General features: G+C 51.5%; 6 protein-coding genes and 1 pseudogene across 7 annotated transcripts, besides 1 other annotated feature; 4 read left to right on the top strand and 3 right to left on the bottom strand.

The window, feature by feature from the left end:
- Positions 1-568: 568 nt before the first annotated feature.
- Positions 569-2263, top strand: NCS57_00927500 (MFS domain-containing protein; the record flags this gene model as incomplete). Its single annotated transcript, XM_053059053.1, has 2 exons — positions 569-755; positions 816-2263. 2 exons carry the CDS (start codon positions 569-571, stop codon positions 2261-2263), a joined length of 1635 nt encoding a protein of 544 aa, XP_052911124.1.
- A 210-nt stretch (positions 2264-2473) lies between these two features.
- On the bottom strand, positions 2474-4220 carry NCS57_00927400 (MFS domain-containing protein; the record flags this gene model as incomplete). Its single annotated transcript, XM_053059052.1, has 5 exons — positions 2474-3002; positions 3057-3430; positions 3479-3613; positions 3667-3773; positions 3839-4220. 5 exons carry the CDS (start codon positions 4218-4220, stop codon positions 2474-2476), a joined length of 1527 nt encoding a protein of 508 aa, XP_052911123.1.
- A 427-nt stretch (positions 4221-4647) lies between these two features.
- NCS57_00927300 (Fungal-trans domain-containing protein) lies at positions 4648-7003 on the top strand (the record flags this gene model as incomplete). Its single annotated transcript, XM_053059051.1, has 4 exons — positions 4648-4731; positions 5153-5175; positions 5224-5895; positions 5947-7003. 4 exons carry the CDS (start codon positions 4648-4650, stop codon positions 7001-7003), a joined length of 1836 nt encoding a protein of 611 aa, XP_052911122.1.
- Positions 7004-7104: 101 nt separating this feature from the next.
- NCS57_00927200 (Beta-glucosidase) lies at positions 7105-9779 on the bottom strand (the record flags this gene model as incomplete). Its single annotated transcript, XM_053059050.1, has 4 exons — positions 7105-7492; positions 7547-8980; positions 9038-9644; positions 9695-9779. 4 exons carry the CDS (start codon positions 9777-9779, stop codon positions 7105-7107), a joined length of 2514 nt encoding a protein of 837 aa, XP_052911121.1.
- Positions 9780-11211: 1432 nt separating this feature from the next.
- Positions 11212-12223, top strand: NCS57_00927100 (annotated as a pseudogene). Its single transcript has 4 exons — positions 11212-11415; positions 11476-11511; positions 11565-11774; positions 11897-12223.
- Positions 11212-12223: a sequence feature.
- A 2108-nt stretch (positions 12224-14331) lies between these two features.
- Positions 14332-15468, bottom strand: NCS57_00927000 (PKS-ER domain-containing protein; the record flags this gene model as incomplete). The annotated part of the gene is made up of 1 exon (XM_053059049.1): positions 14332-15468. The coding sequence occupies exon 1, from the start codon at positions 15415-15417 to the stop codon at positions 14332-14334; it is 1086 nt and encodes a 361-aa protein (XP_052911120.1). The 5' UTR covers positions 15418-15468.
- A 302-nt stretch (positions 15469-15770) lies between these two features.
- NCS57_00926900 (uncharacterized protein) lies at positions 15771-16781 on the top strand (the record flags this gene model as incomplete). The annotated part of the gene is made up of 3 exons (XM_053059048.1): positions 15771-15808; positions 15869-16098; positions 16156-16781. The coding sequence occupies 3 exons, from the start codon at positions 15771-15773 to the stop codon at positions 16779-16781; spliced, it is 894 nt and encodes a 297-aa protein (XP_052911119.1).
- Between the last annotated feature and the right edge of the window lie 735 nt (positions 16782-17516).

Raw genomic sequence — 17516 nt, 5'->3', positions numbered from 1 at the left:
GTGGAAACCGGCTGCCCGGGGTAAGTCATGCCCGACGGTTAGCCCGACGGTTATGCCGCGGTTTACAGCATGCGGGGATCTCCAAGTGGTGGCATGATGATCTTCACGGGGTAAGTTGGGGTGCCCTGCCGCCGGCTCCGTCTTCCCCGAGCTCGGCTGCCGGAGGAACCAGTTTAACAGGCTCATGACCTGAGCTTCACGCTGTTGGTGTGGGAGTGAATCTGGGGTAGATCCGGGGTAAGGATACAACCTCGAGTCAGGATGCATCGGGCATCGGGCTAAGAGACCCCCGGGCCTTGGAGGCGCACCAATGATACCTCGATGTTCAGGCAGCAGTTCGTCCGGGCCCAAAACAAGGTTCTCCTCTTTCGTGTGCCCATGGGGAATGGGCGTCGGTCCATGTGCCGGCAGGCGGTGACCGAATACAAGCTTCTCCAGCTTCAACCCCAGAACCTCGTAGATTTAAAGACGGTTTGATGCACCTTGTGGATCTGGATCATCACCACTTCATCAACTGGCACGAAAAGCCAAGTCAGTTACCAATTGTCACACGGAAACATCTTTGACAATGGCAAAGTCTCCAAACGAAGAAGCTCACCTTCCTGGTGTCGACGGCGATGACTTCCAGGGCCTCGTCCTTGCTGATGTCATTCCACGCGATCGCAAGCCGTGGTACTCTGATTGGACCCTCTGGAAGCTGAACCTGCTTCTGCTCAGTGGTCTTTTGACCCAGACGGCGACAGGTTTCGATGCCAGTATGTGAACCGAGTTCTTTGTTACTGCGGCCGGAACTGCCATACTAATTAACAATGCAGGTATGCTCAACGGTATGCAGTCTCTGCCTCAATGGCAAGAGTTCTTTGGCGAACCCAAGGGAACGCGTCTCGGAGCCATGACCTTTGGCCCCAACGGTGGCGTCCTCATCTCGATCCTTGTCTCGTCTCAGCTTTGCGATTGGCTCGGTCGAAGGAAGCCCATCTTTGGAGGATCCATCCTTATCATTGTCGGATCCATCATTCAGACCTGGAGCCGCAACTATGGCATGTTTGTTGCTTCGCGCTTCATCATTGGCTTTGGCCTGGGAATCGTTTCTACCGCTGCTCCGCCGCTGCTCTCTGAGGTCACATACCCGACGCATCGTGGACAGGTTGTCTCCTTCATGATGTGCTCTTGGCCTCTTGGTGCCTTGATTGCTGCTTGGGTCACGTACGGCACCTTTCAGATCCAGGGATCCTGGGCATGGCGTCTCCCCAGCATTCTTCAGGCCACCTTCTCCGTCGCCCAAGCTTGCCTGGTAATGTTTGCCCCTGAGTCTCCCCGATGGCTGATCTACAAGGGCCGTTACAAGGAGGCTATGGATATCCTGGTCAAGTGGCACGGTTACGGCGACCCCAACTCCAGACTTGCACGCTTCGAAATGGCTGAGATTACGGCTACTCTCGAGGTCGAAAAGGTCCAGAAGAGGTCACGGTGGGCTGAATGGATCTCGACCCGTGGAAACTGGCACCGTTTCTTTCTCGCCCTGTACATCCCCGCCATGCTGCAGTGGTCTGGCAACGCCCTCACCTCTTACTACCTCGCCAAGGTTCTCAATTCGATCAACATCACCGACCACAAGACTCAGCTGCTTCTCAACGCTGGTCTTCAAATCTGGGGTTTCCTTTCAGCTGTTCTCTTCGCCATGCTTGTCGATAAGTTTGGTAGACGAAGACTCTTCCTTGTTGGCATGACTGGTATGGGTTGTTCCTACGTTATTTGGACCATCTGCTCTGCGCTCAATCAGGAGACGGGGTTCAAGCACATTGGTTATGCCGGCGCAGTTCTTGCCATGATTTTCGTCTTCTCCCTTTGGTATCATGCCTGTTCTCCCATTGGTGCGACATATATCATGGAGGTCACGCCCTACTCGCTGCGTGCCAAGGCCTCCATGTTGTACCAGCTGACAGGCAACTTGGCGGGTATCTACAATGCCTTTGCCAACCCCGTCGCCATGGAAGCCATTGCATGGAAGTACTACATCGTCTGGTGCGTCGCCATCGCCATTCACCTGACCCTCATCTATTTCTTCTTCCCCGAGACCAAGGGTCGATCGCTCGAGGAGGTGGCCGAGATCTTTGACGGTCCTGATGCCGCGGTTGGAACCAACGCCATGAAGCAGATGGGTCTGGATACCAATGTTGATGGTGCTGTCGGCTTTGAGAAGGATGGCCAGGGGTTGGAATCTTCGGCTAAGGCTGCCGTTGTGCAGGTCGATAGGAAGTAGAGGTTGGGACGGAGATTTGAAGTCTTGAACAGAGGGGATGTTGGTTCATGTGTGACAGGATTTTCTTTGTAACATCCTGGTGGACTGTATGACGAAAGGAAACCATCACCCAGAATAATGAGAATAGCTTCTACCAATGCTGGTCCTTAGTCTAAACGATCATCTTCAGGGCCTGAATGCAACATTCTGTATACGAAAGGTTACCGTAGCCTAATTCTTATGGCTCGTAACTGCCACACCAACTCCCTTCTCAGCCCCATCAGCCGAATCCGTCGCAAGGTCCTCTGTCTTGTACTTGCCAAACTTTCTCAGGCTCACGTTCTGGTTGAAGAGCCGATCAACCTGCTCGAGGGACTTGCCCTTGCACTCGGGAACGCAAAAATACACAAAAACGATGGCCAACGCGAGAATTCCTGCAAAGACGAACCCGAGCTTGGACCCGAGCCCTGCGTACTGGTCGTACAGCAAATAAGGGATGCTGAAGCTGACCACGAAGTTCGTGGCGACGTTGACGATGGAGGCTGTTCGCTGCGAGGCATCTCGGAGGCGCAGAGCTGGGATCTCGGTAGTGACGACGTAGTTGAGCGGTGCAAAGGCGAACGTGAATCCGGAGCCGAACAGGGTGAGCATTGCTACGATTCCTGACTTGATGCCGAAGGAGGGATTGGCAACTGTTCCGAGAGCGCCCATGGTGACAATCGCCGAGAACATCCACCCTGCGCTTGTGAATAGAAGGGGACTGCAAACAGTTAGTCAAGTTCAAGCCAAGGGATCGGACTTGTCTGAGACTCACCGGCGGCCTAGCCGATCAACGAAATAAAGGCCGGTAAAGGCAACGGTAAGATTGACGATGGAATTGATGATGCTCATGGTAAAGGGGTTTATGGTTCCGATATCACGAATGAAGATAGTACCGTAACTGGAAGCAAATGCCTGGCCGGTGGCTTGTTGGAAGAAGTTCATGGCGACGACAATACCGGTTCGCTTGAGGTTCTTGCCCTGGAAGAGTTCAACGTATCGTCCCTGCTCAGGTTCCTTCTCCAAAGCGTACTGGAGAGCCGCGAACTGCTCGTCGATCTCGGCTTCGGTCTGTTTTCCTTCGCGCAACTTTCCGAGAGCTGCTCGTGCTTCTTCGGTTCTATCCTTGGTCAGGAGCCAGCGCGGGGACTGTGAAAGTGAGCTTAGAACATCCAGAGAGATTGAGAAGCGGCTCACCTCTGGGATAAAGAAGATCAAAATCATCACGACGACGGGGATGATGAAGAAGAGGCCAAAAGGAATTCGGAAGGACAGGTTTCCGGACAAGGAACTTGTACCTCTGCAGACACAACTGACAATAAGGGTGCCCGTCTAACGAGATCAGAACACTGTGGCAATGTAGATTGGGGACGAGATAACTGTACCATTAAGCTGAACTGATACGAGCCGACTGCGAAGCCTCGGATTTCTTTGGGCATGATCTCGGATTGATAGACGGGGACGACAGCAAGCTCCATGCCGATATAGATGTCTACACATCAGAGATGAATCCGTTAGCGAGATCCAGTTCCAGAGGGACATGGAGACAAAGCCTACAGTTGAGGATTCTCGTCGCCATAATCTGATGCTTGCTAACTGAAGTAACGGCCATGATGGCTGGAACAAGCGCCCAGGCACTCATACCAAACATGCACCATCGCCGTCCCCAGCGCTCACTGACCAAGCTGCCGATGATGACTCCGGCACCGAAGCCGATATAGTTCAAGCTGTTGAAGAGCGATAGCCATGATGGCGAGATCTTGTATGTGCCCGCGGCCTCGTTCCAGTCGCCGAACTGCCGCTGGAAGGCGTCCATGGCCTGGGTGTTGTTGTACGCGGCGTTGTCGAAGCCATAGTTGAAGGTCGATACTGCGATGACACTGAATGCGAGGGCCAGGTGGCGGTTGAAGTGTTGAAGAATCCTGTTGTTAGACAACATGGTGTCGTCTGAGATGGAGCAGAGATCAGAAAGGTTGACTGCTTGGCTATGTGGGCCTTACCAACGGACCTGACGTGACGAGGTCAATCTTCTTATAATGGCAAGCTTCAGAGGAGCAGTCTTGAAAGGAGTCAGCCACCAGTCTGTAGGTCGTTCGAGACTCTGCAACCTCTGCTCCCCTCCCCGGTCTCAACATCCCGCAAAAGCTCGCTTCCCCATGGGCACAGACAAAGTTGGATAATTAGTTCCGGGGAAAGCGGAGATGGGTGGGGACAGCTCGGATGTCGGGCGGAGCAGACGACCACCTGAGGGGTTCTGAAAGGTGACCCTGATCCTCCTCCGCCCGACTTCCTTAACTTGATCCGACTGACTCCTTTGGAATTTTGCATTGATCGCCCTGGTACCGAGCTGCTGGAACTCCTTTGCCATGGTGGATAACTCAAGACGAGACCGATCCCGAACACGGATCCGGAAGACATCCGAGATTTGTGCTCAGTGCCGCAACCGCAAGGTGAGTCAAGATTTTCCCGCCAAATTCGTTGCTCGGTTAATCTCAACGGCTACAGGTCCGGTGCGATGGAGACCCTCGAGGATGCTGCAACTGCAAGAGACTTCGTTTCGAGTGCTCTTTGGTCGCCTCGCCCGCCGACAAGGATGGTCTGCCCGAGCTGCTCGAAAGGCGACGAGTTTGGAGAGCGTGCATACGTTGCCGAGATCGCAAGTTAAAGTGTTCTGGAGGATCGCCAGCATGCTCGCGGTGCGCTCAGCGAGGCGTTGCATGCCAATATCCCAGCTCAGCGACGGTGGTTAGCATCGATGCCCAAGGTGCTATTCAACCCGCCTCTTTCAATGCACATAGTTCAACATCACAGCAATTACAACGCCAGGCAAGCTCACCGCCAGGTTCGACGCAAACTACAGCTGATGTACAGTCGGGAGCGTCAACGTTGTCGCTGTGAGTTGCCGCTCAGTCCATCTTGTGACATAGCTAACGTTTAGCAAGGGAGTTAGGGATTGACAGACTTGTCGTCAAGCAACATATAGATACCTTTTTCGAGTTCATCTACCCAATTCCCTGTTATGGGTTCCTTCATCGAGCGAGTCTCCTCCAAGCCTGGTCCAGGGGCCATCTCAGCCCGCTGGTCCTACGTGCCATCTGCGGCCTCACCGCGCGCTTCATCCACCCGAACGACGCAAAACATGCAACCCTTGCGCGTAAATGGATCCAAGAGACCGAGTCTGAGCTCTTATCTCGGCTTTCTCAGCCAAGAGTGTCCGATATTGAAGCCTGGCTGCTTGTCACGTTTGACCAGTACCTCTCGCGACAGTTCAGCAAGATGCTCGTCTCTATGTCTCTGACCTCTCGGCTTGCCTATATCCTCCGTCTCAATCACGAGAATGATCGGCCATCATTCCTTCAACAAGAAAGACACAGGAGGTTGATGTGGTCCATCTTCACGACAGACACGCTGTATTCTAGTGGCAAGACAGAATTCACATCTTGTACCACAGAGACCCTTCATATTCGGCTGCCCTGTAACGAAAAGTCGTTCTCGATGGACATGCCTGTTTCAACAGGGTTCTTGACCAGCGATGCTGATGCTTCCGGCGAGTCAAACATTGGTCTGCTGGGCTATTGCCTACGCGTGCTCGACATTCGTGACCGTTGTCAGAGGTAAACCGTCATCTTTTGTTATCCTTGCTTGCTTAGCACTGACACGTATAGGCTCACGCTGAAGATTAGCAATCATCGGAAACTCTCACAAGACTCATTTACCGCCGTCCAATCCATCGAGGATGAGCTTCAGCGATTTAGCATCTCACTCCCAGAGCGCTACAGATTTGATGCCAAGTCATTCTCTTTACGAGCCTTCTCCCCATCAAGAACTCCGTTCCTAATGCTCCACGCTTGGTGGCATCAAACGCACTGCGACCTCTTTCGTTTTACTATTCCCGGGTTCCGAGAGGGTCTCCCCATAGCCGAAATCTCCCAACTATCGCCAGAATTCGCAACTTCTTGTCGCGAGAAATGTCTGTCTCACGCCTTGTCCGTATCAAGGATCCTCGAGACGCCCAAGTTGGTTGGCGGGGCAGACTTGATCAGCGATCCGTCCCTCGCCATGTGTGCTTTCCACTCGGCGAGGATCATCTCAAGACTGGGGCAGCATCCGATGGGCAACTTGCCACAAGATGAGCTCGTTGCAAGGTTATCCTCGTGTGCCGATGCACTAGAAGAGCAAGCCGCGATTTATCCCACATCTGCCATCTTGAAGAAGGGCATCATGGATCTCGTCAGTGATGCTCAGCGAGATCGGGATGGACAATTTGCGTGCTCGTCTATCTGGGAGGAGGAAGAACGGGAGACTAATCTTTCAGGGAGCTCTGCTATACAGGGCGGAGAAACTAGACGAAGGGAGATTTACTCAAAACACAGTGTCAGTGAGGTGGTTCAGAATCTACATTTCGAGCCTGGAGACGGCGATGAAGACAGCACAATTACTCAAGAGGTGGCAGTGACGAATGAATCCGGCTCTGCATATCTCGAGAACCGCCCTACCCTTATGAACGTTCAGTTGATGGAGGCTCAACAGCAAACGACTATACCAGAGCTCTTCGATGCATCGATACACGATTTCGATGGCTACCTAGGAGGTTCTTCGGGGTATAACGACGAGTTTTCTGCTCTTGGGGCCGATCCAAGACACGATTCTGGACAGCCTGATCTATTTATGGACTCGTTCTGGCCTTTGATGGAGGGAGACTGGATGCCTGGGCAGATGTAGGAGAAGACAGCCAATATCAGACCATCTAAAGATGATACACAAGGCAGTAGTGACGAATGAAAAGAAATCTTGTTAATTTACGCCTATGGATCTATTGTACCTCAAGGTCCGTTCCAATAATTATCCTTCTCTTCAACCAAATCCGTTTCCAAGCACCCACCGGAGTTCACAACAGAAATCGTGTACGTGCCCGCTTCACGACACCAGCTGTCACTCTTAACATCCCAGACAGCCGTACTATACTTGTCCAGAGACATGACCACGGTTGTGCTTTGCGAAGGCTCTAGAAGAGTCTTCTGAAAGCCCGCAAGCGTCCGTAGTGACCGCAAGAATCTCGACCTCCTGCCAGACTTTGCCGTGTTAAAGGTGACGTATAGTTGTAGCACTTCAGCGCCTGTCAGATTCCCAGTATTTTTCACGTCCACCAGTACGTTATTCCCTTCCATTTTCATATTGGAAATCGCAAATGTAGTGTAACTCAGGCCATGCCTGGGAGCGATTAGCAAGCCGCATCAGTATAGATAGGTAGAGAGGTATCCTTACCCAAATGGAAATGCAACATCAATACCACGAGCCTCGAACCATCTATGTCCAACGAACACATCCTCGGCATAGTATATCTGGCCGTTGTCACTTCCGAAGCTCAGATATGTAGGCCCATCCTCAAGTCGGTTAGGAAAGGTCATTGGCAGCTTCCCGCTGGGATTTGTCTTGCCAAAGATAACGTCGGCAACGGCGTTTCCGGCCTCATTGCCCCCATACCAGCTGTGAAGAATTGTCTTGGCCTTCCATGGCATAGCCACTGGATTGCCAGCCTGGGTAACCACTATGGCATTTGGTTGAGCCTCCAGCACAGCTGAAACAAGGTCGTCGACGTGAGGTGGAAGTTCCATGGAATCTCTGTCCATGCCCTCCTTCTCCAGGTCCGAGTTGAAGCCGACAACTACAAAGACCTGATGGCATCGCTTCGCCAGAGACACAGCTCGACTAATTCCCTCAAGTGGATCAAGCTTCAGACACCCGCCCAGCCGACAGGCACCTCCTGGTAGAGGTAACATTGAACCCGCCCCTCCAGTCACCCTGGACGTCAGCGCACTCCCCGCTTCCACACGCAAGCGATAGGTGCGATTTGACGACATCTCGAAAGTGCCACGCCTCTCTGTTGAGCCGTGACCGAAAAACATACCGCCATGGGATTGATCTCTCTCGTTGTCAATCACGAGATGGTCGTCTATGTAGAGCTTTGAAACACCATAGCTGGCTAGGCCAAACTCATACAGACCGTCGACATCTGGTTTGTAATTTGCCCGCATTGATATATAGAATACATCTTTCTTCTCTGGGTGGTTGTAGTCCATCAGCTGGTAGGTGGTATCTGGAACGTTCTGAGAGTCAAAGGGTTTTCTATCCGGGACCGAATCGGGCTCATTGAAGAAGGCGACAGATACCCCTGGCTGTCCAAACTCGTCGACGACGTGTTCGCTTGTGAAGTAGGGGAGGAGAACATGCCCGAACACGCCAGGCTCAAAGTGAACGCGTGCCGTGGAAGGTAATTGATCTCGAATACCTTGGAAGACAGAGCTCGTGTAGTATGGTCGCAAATTGGCACTTCCGCCTCCACAAGCAGCAGGAAGCTTGGCGTTCGGGCCAATAACAGCAACTTCTTGACAGTCTTGGGGTCGAAGGGGAAGAATATTCTCCGAGTTCTTGAGAAGGACGATACTCTCCTGGGCGAGACGTCGATTGAAGGCCCGATCCTCTGGCAAATCACGGGTTGTCTCTTTTGGTGAGACTCGTGCTGTCGCTGTGTTGTTGACAAACTTGAGGACATTTCTTGCTCTTTCATCGATCGTGTCCACGGAGACCTTTCCGGAAGTCACGGCCACGATGGCCTTATCAGCGCGGTGTCTCGACGGACCGGGCATCTCAATGTCCACGCCGGCCTTGAGCGCACGACTGCATCCATAGGTGCCGAACCTATTACTATTAGCAGTGAACCAACCAAGGCATCGATATTGACTAAGAAAGTCTCACCAGTCACTCATTATGAGGCCATCAAACTCCCATTCCCTCCTTAGTATTTGATCTAGAAGCTTCTGACTTTCCGAAACGTGGGTACCGTTGACCTTGTTATAAGACGACATGACAACCTTTGGCTTACCGTCTCTGACAGCCATCTGAAAAGGCTTCAGATACACTTCTCGTAAGGCTCTCTCAGACATACAGATGTCAGTCGACATCTTATCAGTTTCTTGATCATTTGCCACAAAGTGCTTCAGGGCAGCGAGCGTTCCTCGACTCTGCACGCCTCGAATAATGGCCGTAGCCAGTACACCGCTCAGGTAAGGATCCTCAGAGAAGCTCTCAAAGCCGCGTCCATTGAGAGGACCACGAACCAAGTTGACCGTAGGACCTAACCACACATGGGCGCCCTTGGCCTCACACTCTCGCGACAGAAGCTGGCCTGCAGCGTAAAGCAGGTCGGGATTCCAGGTGGCACCCAAGCCTGTTCCGCAGGGGATGCAAAGTCCCGGGACGGGGTTGAAGAAGCGACCGCCTCTGGCTCCGTTGGGTCCATCGGTGCATTTCACCGAGGGGATGTTGTGGGATGGGAGGGCCACGGTGTGCCAGAAGTCGGCGCCTGTAAAGTGTGAGTTGGTGGAGAGAAACGAAGGTGGTCAAGATACGCACCTGAAAGGAGAGAAATCTTCTCAGATAATGTCAGCGAGGCGAGCTTTGCCTCAACATCTATTGGGGCACGCTGATGGATATGCATGGTTGGTACTGCTGTTGTAAGGGCAAACTCAGTAAAAGCTGGGAATGAATACTGTCCCTGCAAACATTTAAGGCCGCTGAGAGCTAAGAAGAAAAGAACGTAAAATTTGGCTATCAGACTAACCTTGGAATAACGGAACACTGTCTTCTCGATTTCTCGATGATCTTGCCTCTCATCCAGGGGCTCGGAAGCAGTGTCGGATGTCGGGCGGAGAGGAGTGGGACCCTCACCCGAGACTTTGAAGCGATATTGGAACTACCTACTCTGCACGACCAGATCTATTAGCTAACGCATGGAAATCCTTGTAACAGAGGTCACACGGCTAAAAGACTTTTTACAAGGAGGGGCCGGGTCTGATGCGAGTTGACAGTACTATCGCCCATCACCTCTCGTTTCGCCAGATATCAACGAGTAGGTGCTTTCCATTGGTCGAGGGATACATACGAGGGATCTATATCTTATGTCACCAACCACCTCATGTTGGTATCCGCCCCTTGGCTAACACCTGAGCTCGTAATTACACGGCTTGAATTACCGTGATCGTCATCGAGCCCTGAGTTGCCTGTGTCGTTGCTACCGACATGTTTGCGGACAAGAGTCCCGATGATCACCAATCCGGTATGGTGTAGTGGCTAACATTTCGCGCTCTCATAACCTGAGGGAATAAGTACCGCGGAGCCCAGGGTTCGATTCCCTGTACCGGAGTGTGTTTTTTTTTGCTTCTGTTTTGTCGCTCCTGTTAATAAGGAGCTCGGAGCATCGCTCAAAAGCGTTCGTTGTTCAGCTTAAGAATAACTAGCAATGGTTAATTTTTACAATATCTACCACCTACTAGTATTGCTTTTTAGTGCTTATATTATTATGCCTTTTTGTATTTCTTATACGACAAAGAACACTTCTCATTCTCAATCCTCAGTTTTCGACTTGATAAAATTCTCTCAACAAGAATAAGTGTGCCCCCCGGATCTCTTAACCCCATGTCCGGCACCGGGCAGCTTAGCATCTTATACCTTAGCACATTCTACCATATTCTACTTTTTCAATGACGTTCTGGTCATGCACATGATCAAAGAACACACATAGAGACACACATTCTACCACATCAATAACTCGATCCCAGTCGGTGACCTTGGGTCACGGTCAGTAGGCATTTGTGTCGCAGTTATAGGCTATCGGCCCATGACAAAGCAGCCACAAGCTCTTATGAATGGCCCTAACGTCAGGCCGCACCTTGAAATCGAAACGCCCAACCCCCGGAACAGGCTACGCCACAGCCAGCCATCTTTCTGCCTTGGCTAAATCGTGCTGCTTATTTTTCTGCCTTGCCTTGTTATATGTGCACAATTCCCAGGTTCCGCATGTCCACCCTTAACTTCCCCGCAATTCTTACCTTCGACGTCTTCTGAAGCGGCATCACTACTCGCCGCTTACTATGGACAATGATCAGCTCATTCAACAATGGGAACTCAAAGTCAAAGAAGTCAACGACACCTTTACGTGTCATCCCAGCCAACAGAGGTGGTCTGCTGATGAGAGGTGGGAGCGCCTAGAGATGCTGGGAAGAGGAGGCTACGGCGAGGTCTGGCTCCAGAAATGCACTACAGGTCCCCGGGTCGGAGATCTTCGAGCCGTCAAAGTAATTTCCAAAACCTCGCGGCAATCTTTAGAGCATACAAGCGTCAACGTCTGTCATCAGGAGCTCTCGGCTCTCATCAAGTTTTCGCACCAACAGGTATGGTTCAACGGCGTTGTTTCAGTCTCTTTACTAAGGAACATGACTTGTAGTACCGCAACTACTTCGTGTCTTCTTTTGGATGGTTTCAGACTCCAAAGGCACTGTTCATTACCATGCAGTATTTCCCTCATGGAGATCTGCAGTCCCATATCGCACAACCACTCCCTGATGGCGAAGCATCTAGTATCACGCGACAAATTCTTCGAGGCCTCTCTTTCATGCACGAAAGCAAGTTCGCCCATCGCGACTTGAAGCCCGCAGTAGGTTTTGTCTATTTTTCTTCCTGAACCACTCATCCTTCCCCTCTTCTTTACTTACTTTCTCTCCACCCCCTCTTCCACAAAATCCAGCCCTACGTTTTCTCTAACATCTTTGACACCAGAACATCCTTGTTCAAGAAAAAGACCCTAACTGGTGGGTTAAGCTCTCCGACTTCGGCTGCAGCAAGGAAGCCACAACTCTTCGAACTACTGTCGGGACACCACCATACTGGGCACCCGAACTATGCCACATCTTCACTTATGCCGACGAAGAATCCTGTGATTGCATAGCAGATCGGACTTATTCCTTCGAAGTCGATATCTGGGCCGTTGGTGTCATCGCCTTTCGTTTAACTACGGGAGCTCTACCATTCGGAGACAATCCATATTCGAAGCTATACCGCTATGTTCGGCAATGTGCCCCGTTTCCCATCAGTTCTTTGTTAACTGGTGAGTCCAAGTTATTCAGTGAGTGGCTCATGAGTCGTTCCCCGGGTGACCGCCCCACGGCGACCCAGGCCTTGGGACATTCCTGGATTTCATCATCATCCCACCATCATCTTTCGACCTCGGGCACTATAGATGGAGAAACTTCTGTACCGGGAATTAGTGGCACATTAGAAAGCAAGCCAGCCTCGGGACGCTGGACAACGGCTACGGCGCATTTTCCTAACCCTAAGCACGTCCAGCCTAGTGGCATTGACACAACATCTGGAACCCAAATTGTGAGGTTACCAAGTGAGGAACAGAGGTCGGCAAACTATCAGAGCGCTGATATAGCATCCATTACTGGTACAAAAGGCCAGTCCAGCGACTTGAGCCTTTGTGAACACTCCACAGCTGGGTTCTGGCGTCGCTGGCTCTCTTTCATCAACAACTTACGTGGGCCTACTAATGAGACGTCCAACAACTTCCTTACACTAGAGGACTCATCCGGATTACATGTGCTCCGAGATCATAATTACATCATCTACAATGGCACACGGAATACTAAAGACGACTTGACACACTCAATGGGTCCACAGTTCATTCTGCCGCCGTCCGAGGCTCGACCCATCATCACAACCAGAGCCGAAACCGCAATATCTGTCACGATTGAAGCCGGCAACAGCTCTACAGAAACCACAAGCTACAACGTGTATGAGTCTATTACGCACCTTGCTTTCTCACCAGACGGCAAATGGTTTGCGTCTACTTATGGGGAAGAATACGGGACACGGCTTCAACTCTGGAATATTGACGAGCAAGGCAATTTCCGAAGAGATCAATGCCTTAGAACGACGTGTGGATACAGTTCTCCGATCTGGGTTTCATTTTCTTCTGACAGCAGCCGCCTGGTACTGTTCTTGGGACGGGAGGGGTCATCATCTACCAAGGAGCAATTGCTTGCTGTGACCTGTACGCTTGGTGGGCGAGACTATTTCGAACCGATCATGAGTCACTATGTCTGCAATGGTAAGGCCATCATGAAGGATATGATAGTGAAGGATGGACGACGCATAATGATCGTTTGGGCCGAGCCAAAGTCCAAGAAGCAAAGGTTGACTATCTGGGACGCCAACTCACAAGGGGGATATGACATATTCCAGGAGCACTTCGATGGCAATAGCGGCTTTTCCTGGTCACCAGATGGTGAGCAGTATGTTGGAGTTCCGTCCAGGAGAGCCACCGGCCAGCATTTCTTCAAGTCCGAGGCCCCTGGTGGCATGCTGGTCCGTTACACCTTACCTTCTGCATGCCAACTCGCAAGTACTGCGGCCTTTTCTCCAGATTCTCGGTGGTTTGCTGCTCAGACATTACTCGGTACAGGTTTTTTGGTGTTTGAAATAATGCCAGGAGGGAGTTGGAAGTTGAACGCCACGTTGGAAGTCCCTGGTACCGTGCTGACCATCGCATTCTCGCCAGATTCTCGAACACTTGTCGCGAGCTGCAAGACTAACAAACTACTTGTATGGGAGCTGAATGACTTGGACACATTTCAGCTAAGGAGCCAGTATGATCGTGATGGCGTCAGTAGGCTCGCCTTTTCACCAGATGGTCAACGGTTGGCATTAGGAGACAATCACGGGATTTTTGGTGTCATGCGGCTCTAGAAGTTATTTTATTCTCACAGAAAACTTCAAAGCGCATAGGTTTCTTGCCCATGGGAGAGGGGTAAATCGTCCTGCTTCTTAGCTACCACAAGTGTGCTAATCGCTGAGATTTTGTTGTTATCGTCAGTGATGACCCCAAAAGAGGCCACCAGCCACAACAGCGAAAGACGCAGTTGTCACTGGAATTCTAAACGCAAGACTTGCCTCCTATCCCAACACTGTGATTTTGAGAGGATGTTTCACTGACACCGGGTATACATTCCAGTCAAGACTTCTTTCCATGAGCCAATCCACGTTGATTACTAAACCTGTCAATGATAGCGACCAGCCTCTCTTAGATTTACGAAGGATACCAAATGATGGGATAGGTCATAAAAAGCTACATATTATTACAAATTACAGTCTCCAGTCGGACAAAATAGCATCCCTGAGTTTGGAACTTGTAGTCCACAGCTATGCTTCCATCACTTCTCCCCGAACCTGACCACCAGCTTGCCTCCCGAAACCTTACCCCCTCGGAGTTTGTCCAGACCCTCGAGTATTCCATCAAAGCCAGCCTTCTCTTCAATAGTAGGGATCGGCTTCACAATGTGCAATGCTTGCGGAAGGACAGAGTAGAAACGAACCAAGCCTTCTCTGTCTGCCGGCTGAACCTCAAACTTGGGGCCAATGGGTGGCAGCCACTGGAAAGGGTGGCCAAGAGCCGTGTACGCCATCACCAGGTCGTATGTGACATTGGGAAACTTGGACTTGCCGTTGGGCAGCAGAGTGATGACCTTGCTGCCCTTCTTCTTGATAACCTCGGCGCAGACTGTCGTCGACTTTCCCTCGGAGAAGCAATCGACAGCTTTTGACATGTCGGGATAATCCTTGACGATCTCTTCGACCACCGTGGGCGATCTGTAGTTGTATACTGCATCAGCACCGTACTTCTTGACCAGGTCGAAGGAATGCGGTGAGGCCGTCGTCACGACAGTGCATCCGGCCGCCTTTGCGAGCTGGATATGGTACAGGCCGGCACTGGTTGATCCGGCGTAGATAAAGATGGTCTCGTTTCTCGGAGCTGCAGTCTTTCCGTCGATGAAGGGGAGGCCGTGGCGCACGTTCAAGTTCAGCATCGCTGTCACAGCTGAGACACCGTATGTGGCTGCGTCGGTATCACTGACGTTGTCCGGGACCTTCCAGGCCAGATCGGACTCGACCTTCAGGTACTCGGCAAATGCTCCCTTGTCGGGGAAGAGGCCGCCGTGGACTGCGCCGGCAACACGGTCTCCAACCTTCCATGTCGCCCCGGCTGCGTCGCCAACTTTGTCAACCACACCCGCGTAATCGCAGCCAATTGTTGATCCGGGAGGTGAAATAATGTCGAGATGCTTGAAGTCGGTGGGGTTCAGGGCGACGGCCTTGACCTTGACGAGGATCTCGTTGCTTGTGATGGTGGGAACAGGCACGTTGTCCTGGACCCGGCCACCCATGCCGCAGTGGCTCTTGTTGGTGGCGGCATTGAGGAGTCGCGTGACAATGCTTCTGTTGGACTTGAGAGCCTTCATGATGTGTAACTTGTGTGACAGAACAGAGAGGGTAAGAGAGATGGGACGAAGAGATGGAGCAACAGGGAAAGATAAGAGGAACCTACTAAAGTCAATTCCACCAGATCTATATAATTACTTTGTATGACGTCGTCACTGTCGGGGCAACTATCATTCCGACGGAGTGTGCTTAGACGTTTTTAGCTGTCGCGCCACCAAACGGAGTTATTTGTCACGGCTAACTTGATAACTAATTAGCCCGAGTGCCAGTGAACGGGCCAGAGACACTGCAGTGAATAAAGAACTATCAAGAAGAAGCTCTCCTCTATCATGGATCATTGTCAACTCGAATCACTTACTACTCTATCATTACAATGGCGAACCAACAAAAGCGATCTGTCCTCGTAACTGGGTACGTACGCACTGATGCCGCTCCCCTGTCTACAACCACCTAACCATCATCGATCAACAGATGCTCCCAGGGCGGTGCTGGAAATGCACTGGCTTTGGAGTTTGCGGACAAGGGATACCGCGTCTTTGCCACCGCTCGCTCCCAGAAGACCCTTGGCAACTTGAGGGAGAAGGGGATTGAGACTCTTGTTCTCGATGTTACAGACCCCGACAGCATTCGGGCCCTCGCGGTCGAGATTGCGAGTCGCACCCAAGGACGCCTAGACATGTTGATTAACAACGCTGGAACACGTAATTAGCACGGTCACCTTGAATGTCGCAGTCCAAGTGCTAATCATCAGCTCACAGTGTACGAAGCGCCAGCCGTCGAAGCCGATCCATCTCGCGTACGTCAACTCTTTGCCACGAACGTCTTTGGCCTTATGGAGATGGTTACTGCCTTCACGCCTCTCCTTCTAGCCTCCGTTGCTCCAAACTACACGCCGACCATTGTCAACATCGCCTCCATCCTGGCGCGCCTCCCAGGCCTTTTCTCCTCCGCCTACAACGCGAGCAAAGCAGCTGTCGTGTCCTACTCGGATACGCTCCGACTGGAAGTCCAACCTCTCGGTCTGAAGGTGGTGACATTATACATGGGCGAGGTTTCAACGCCGTTGATGGCGACCGAAAACATCAACTTTGGCCCCGACAGCATGTACCGCGACGTGGAGGACTCTGTCAAGGCGAGAACGACGACACATCTCGCAAATACGATGCAGCCAGCTGAGTTTGCCCGCCAAGTCGTGAGCGCCTTGATCAATGGCAAGGATTCATTCCTGTGGAAGGGTACCAACGCGTTCGTCGTGTGGCTTTTGAACGCAGTCGGTCCGAGAACCGTGTTTGATGGTATCATGAAAAAGTCAGGTGGCTTGAACAAGGCCGAGGTCAGGGAGAGCGTCTTCAAGCTGGGTCAAGAGCGAGCCAAGAGTGGCTAAATGGGATGGGACCTGGGTTGGGAAGGGAGTAGTGGGTCGGTATACTGATTGATCGGCGTTCCTAGAGTTTGTAAACGTGGTTTTTCTTTTGTACCCATAGATATATTTTTACATAATGTCTGCATCCTATTAATTATTCCAGAACATCTCTTGTGTTTAACTCGACCATGATGGGTACTTGACGATCCGCTTTAATGCACCGGGGGATCTAACATGCTTCCGGCGGCAGAAAAGCCAAAGCCGAAAATAAGTTCCAAATCTCTTGATCTAGGGACCAGAAATATTTTAGACCAAGTGTTTTCGCGCTTCCGTAAGGATCTCGTTGACTAGAGACGGCGGGCTGTCGATCGACAGTGTAGTCATCCAGTTCCCAGTTCGGTCAAACAGCACGCGATGTTCAAGCTTTGTAGTGACCAGGTTATCCTCATTTGTACCATTGCCTGTGTATCTATCAGATCTCCCGCATTGAATGTTGCCTAACTACTCTAACGGGGTATGTGGCAGACATGACAAGGTCCCGCCTCAAGGGCCGTAGGGTATTTCTCTCTCCATAGAAGTGACGAGTCACCCAAGCGATGAACGATTACTGAGCACGTCAAAAATCTTTCTTCCTTCACCGACAGTCTCTCCGGTGACGGTGAAATTGACTGCAACTGTGTTTCTGGCTTTTGCTTTGTAACTGGGACTGTGTCATCACAAGAGAAGTATCTGGACCAACAGAGAAACTGCCGTGCC

The sequence above is a fragment of the Fusarium keratoplasticum genome, chromosome 7 (assembly GCF_025433545.1).
Source record: "Fusarium keratoplasticum isolate Fu6.1 chromosome 7, whole genome shotgun sequence".
NCBI lineage: Eukaryota > Fungi > Ascomycota > Sordariomycetes > Hypocreales > Nectriaceae > Fusarium > Fusarium keratoplasticum.
The sequence above is the reverse complement of the archived record's forward strand: the minus strand, read 5'-3'. Positions and strand labels throughout refer to the sequence as shown.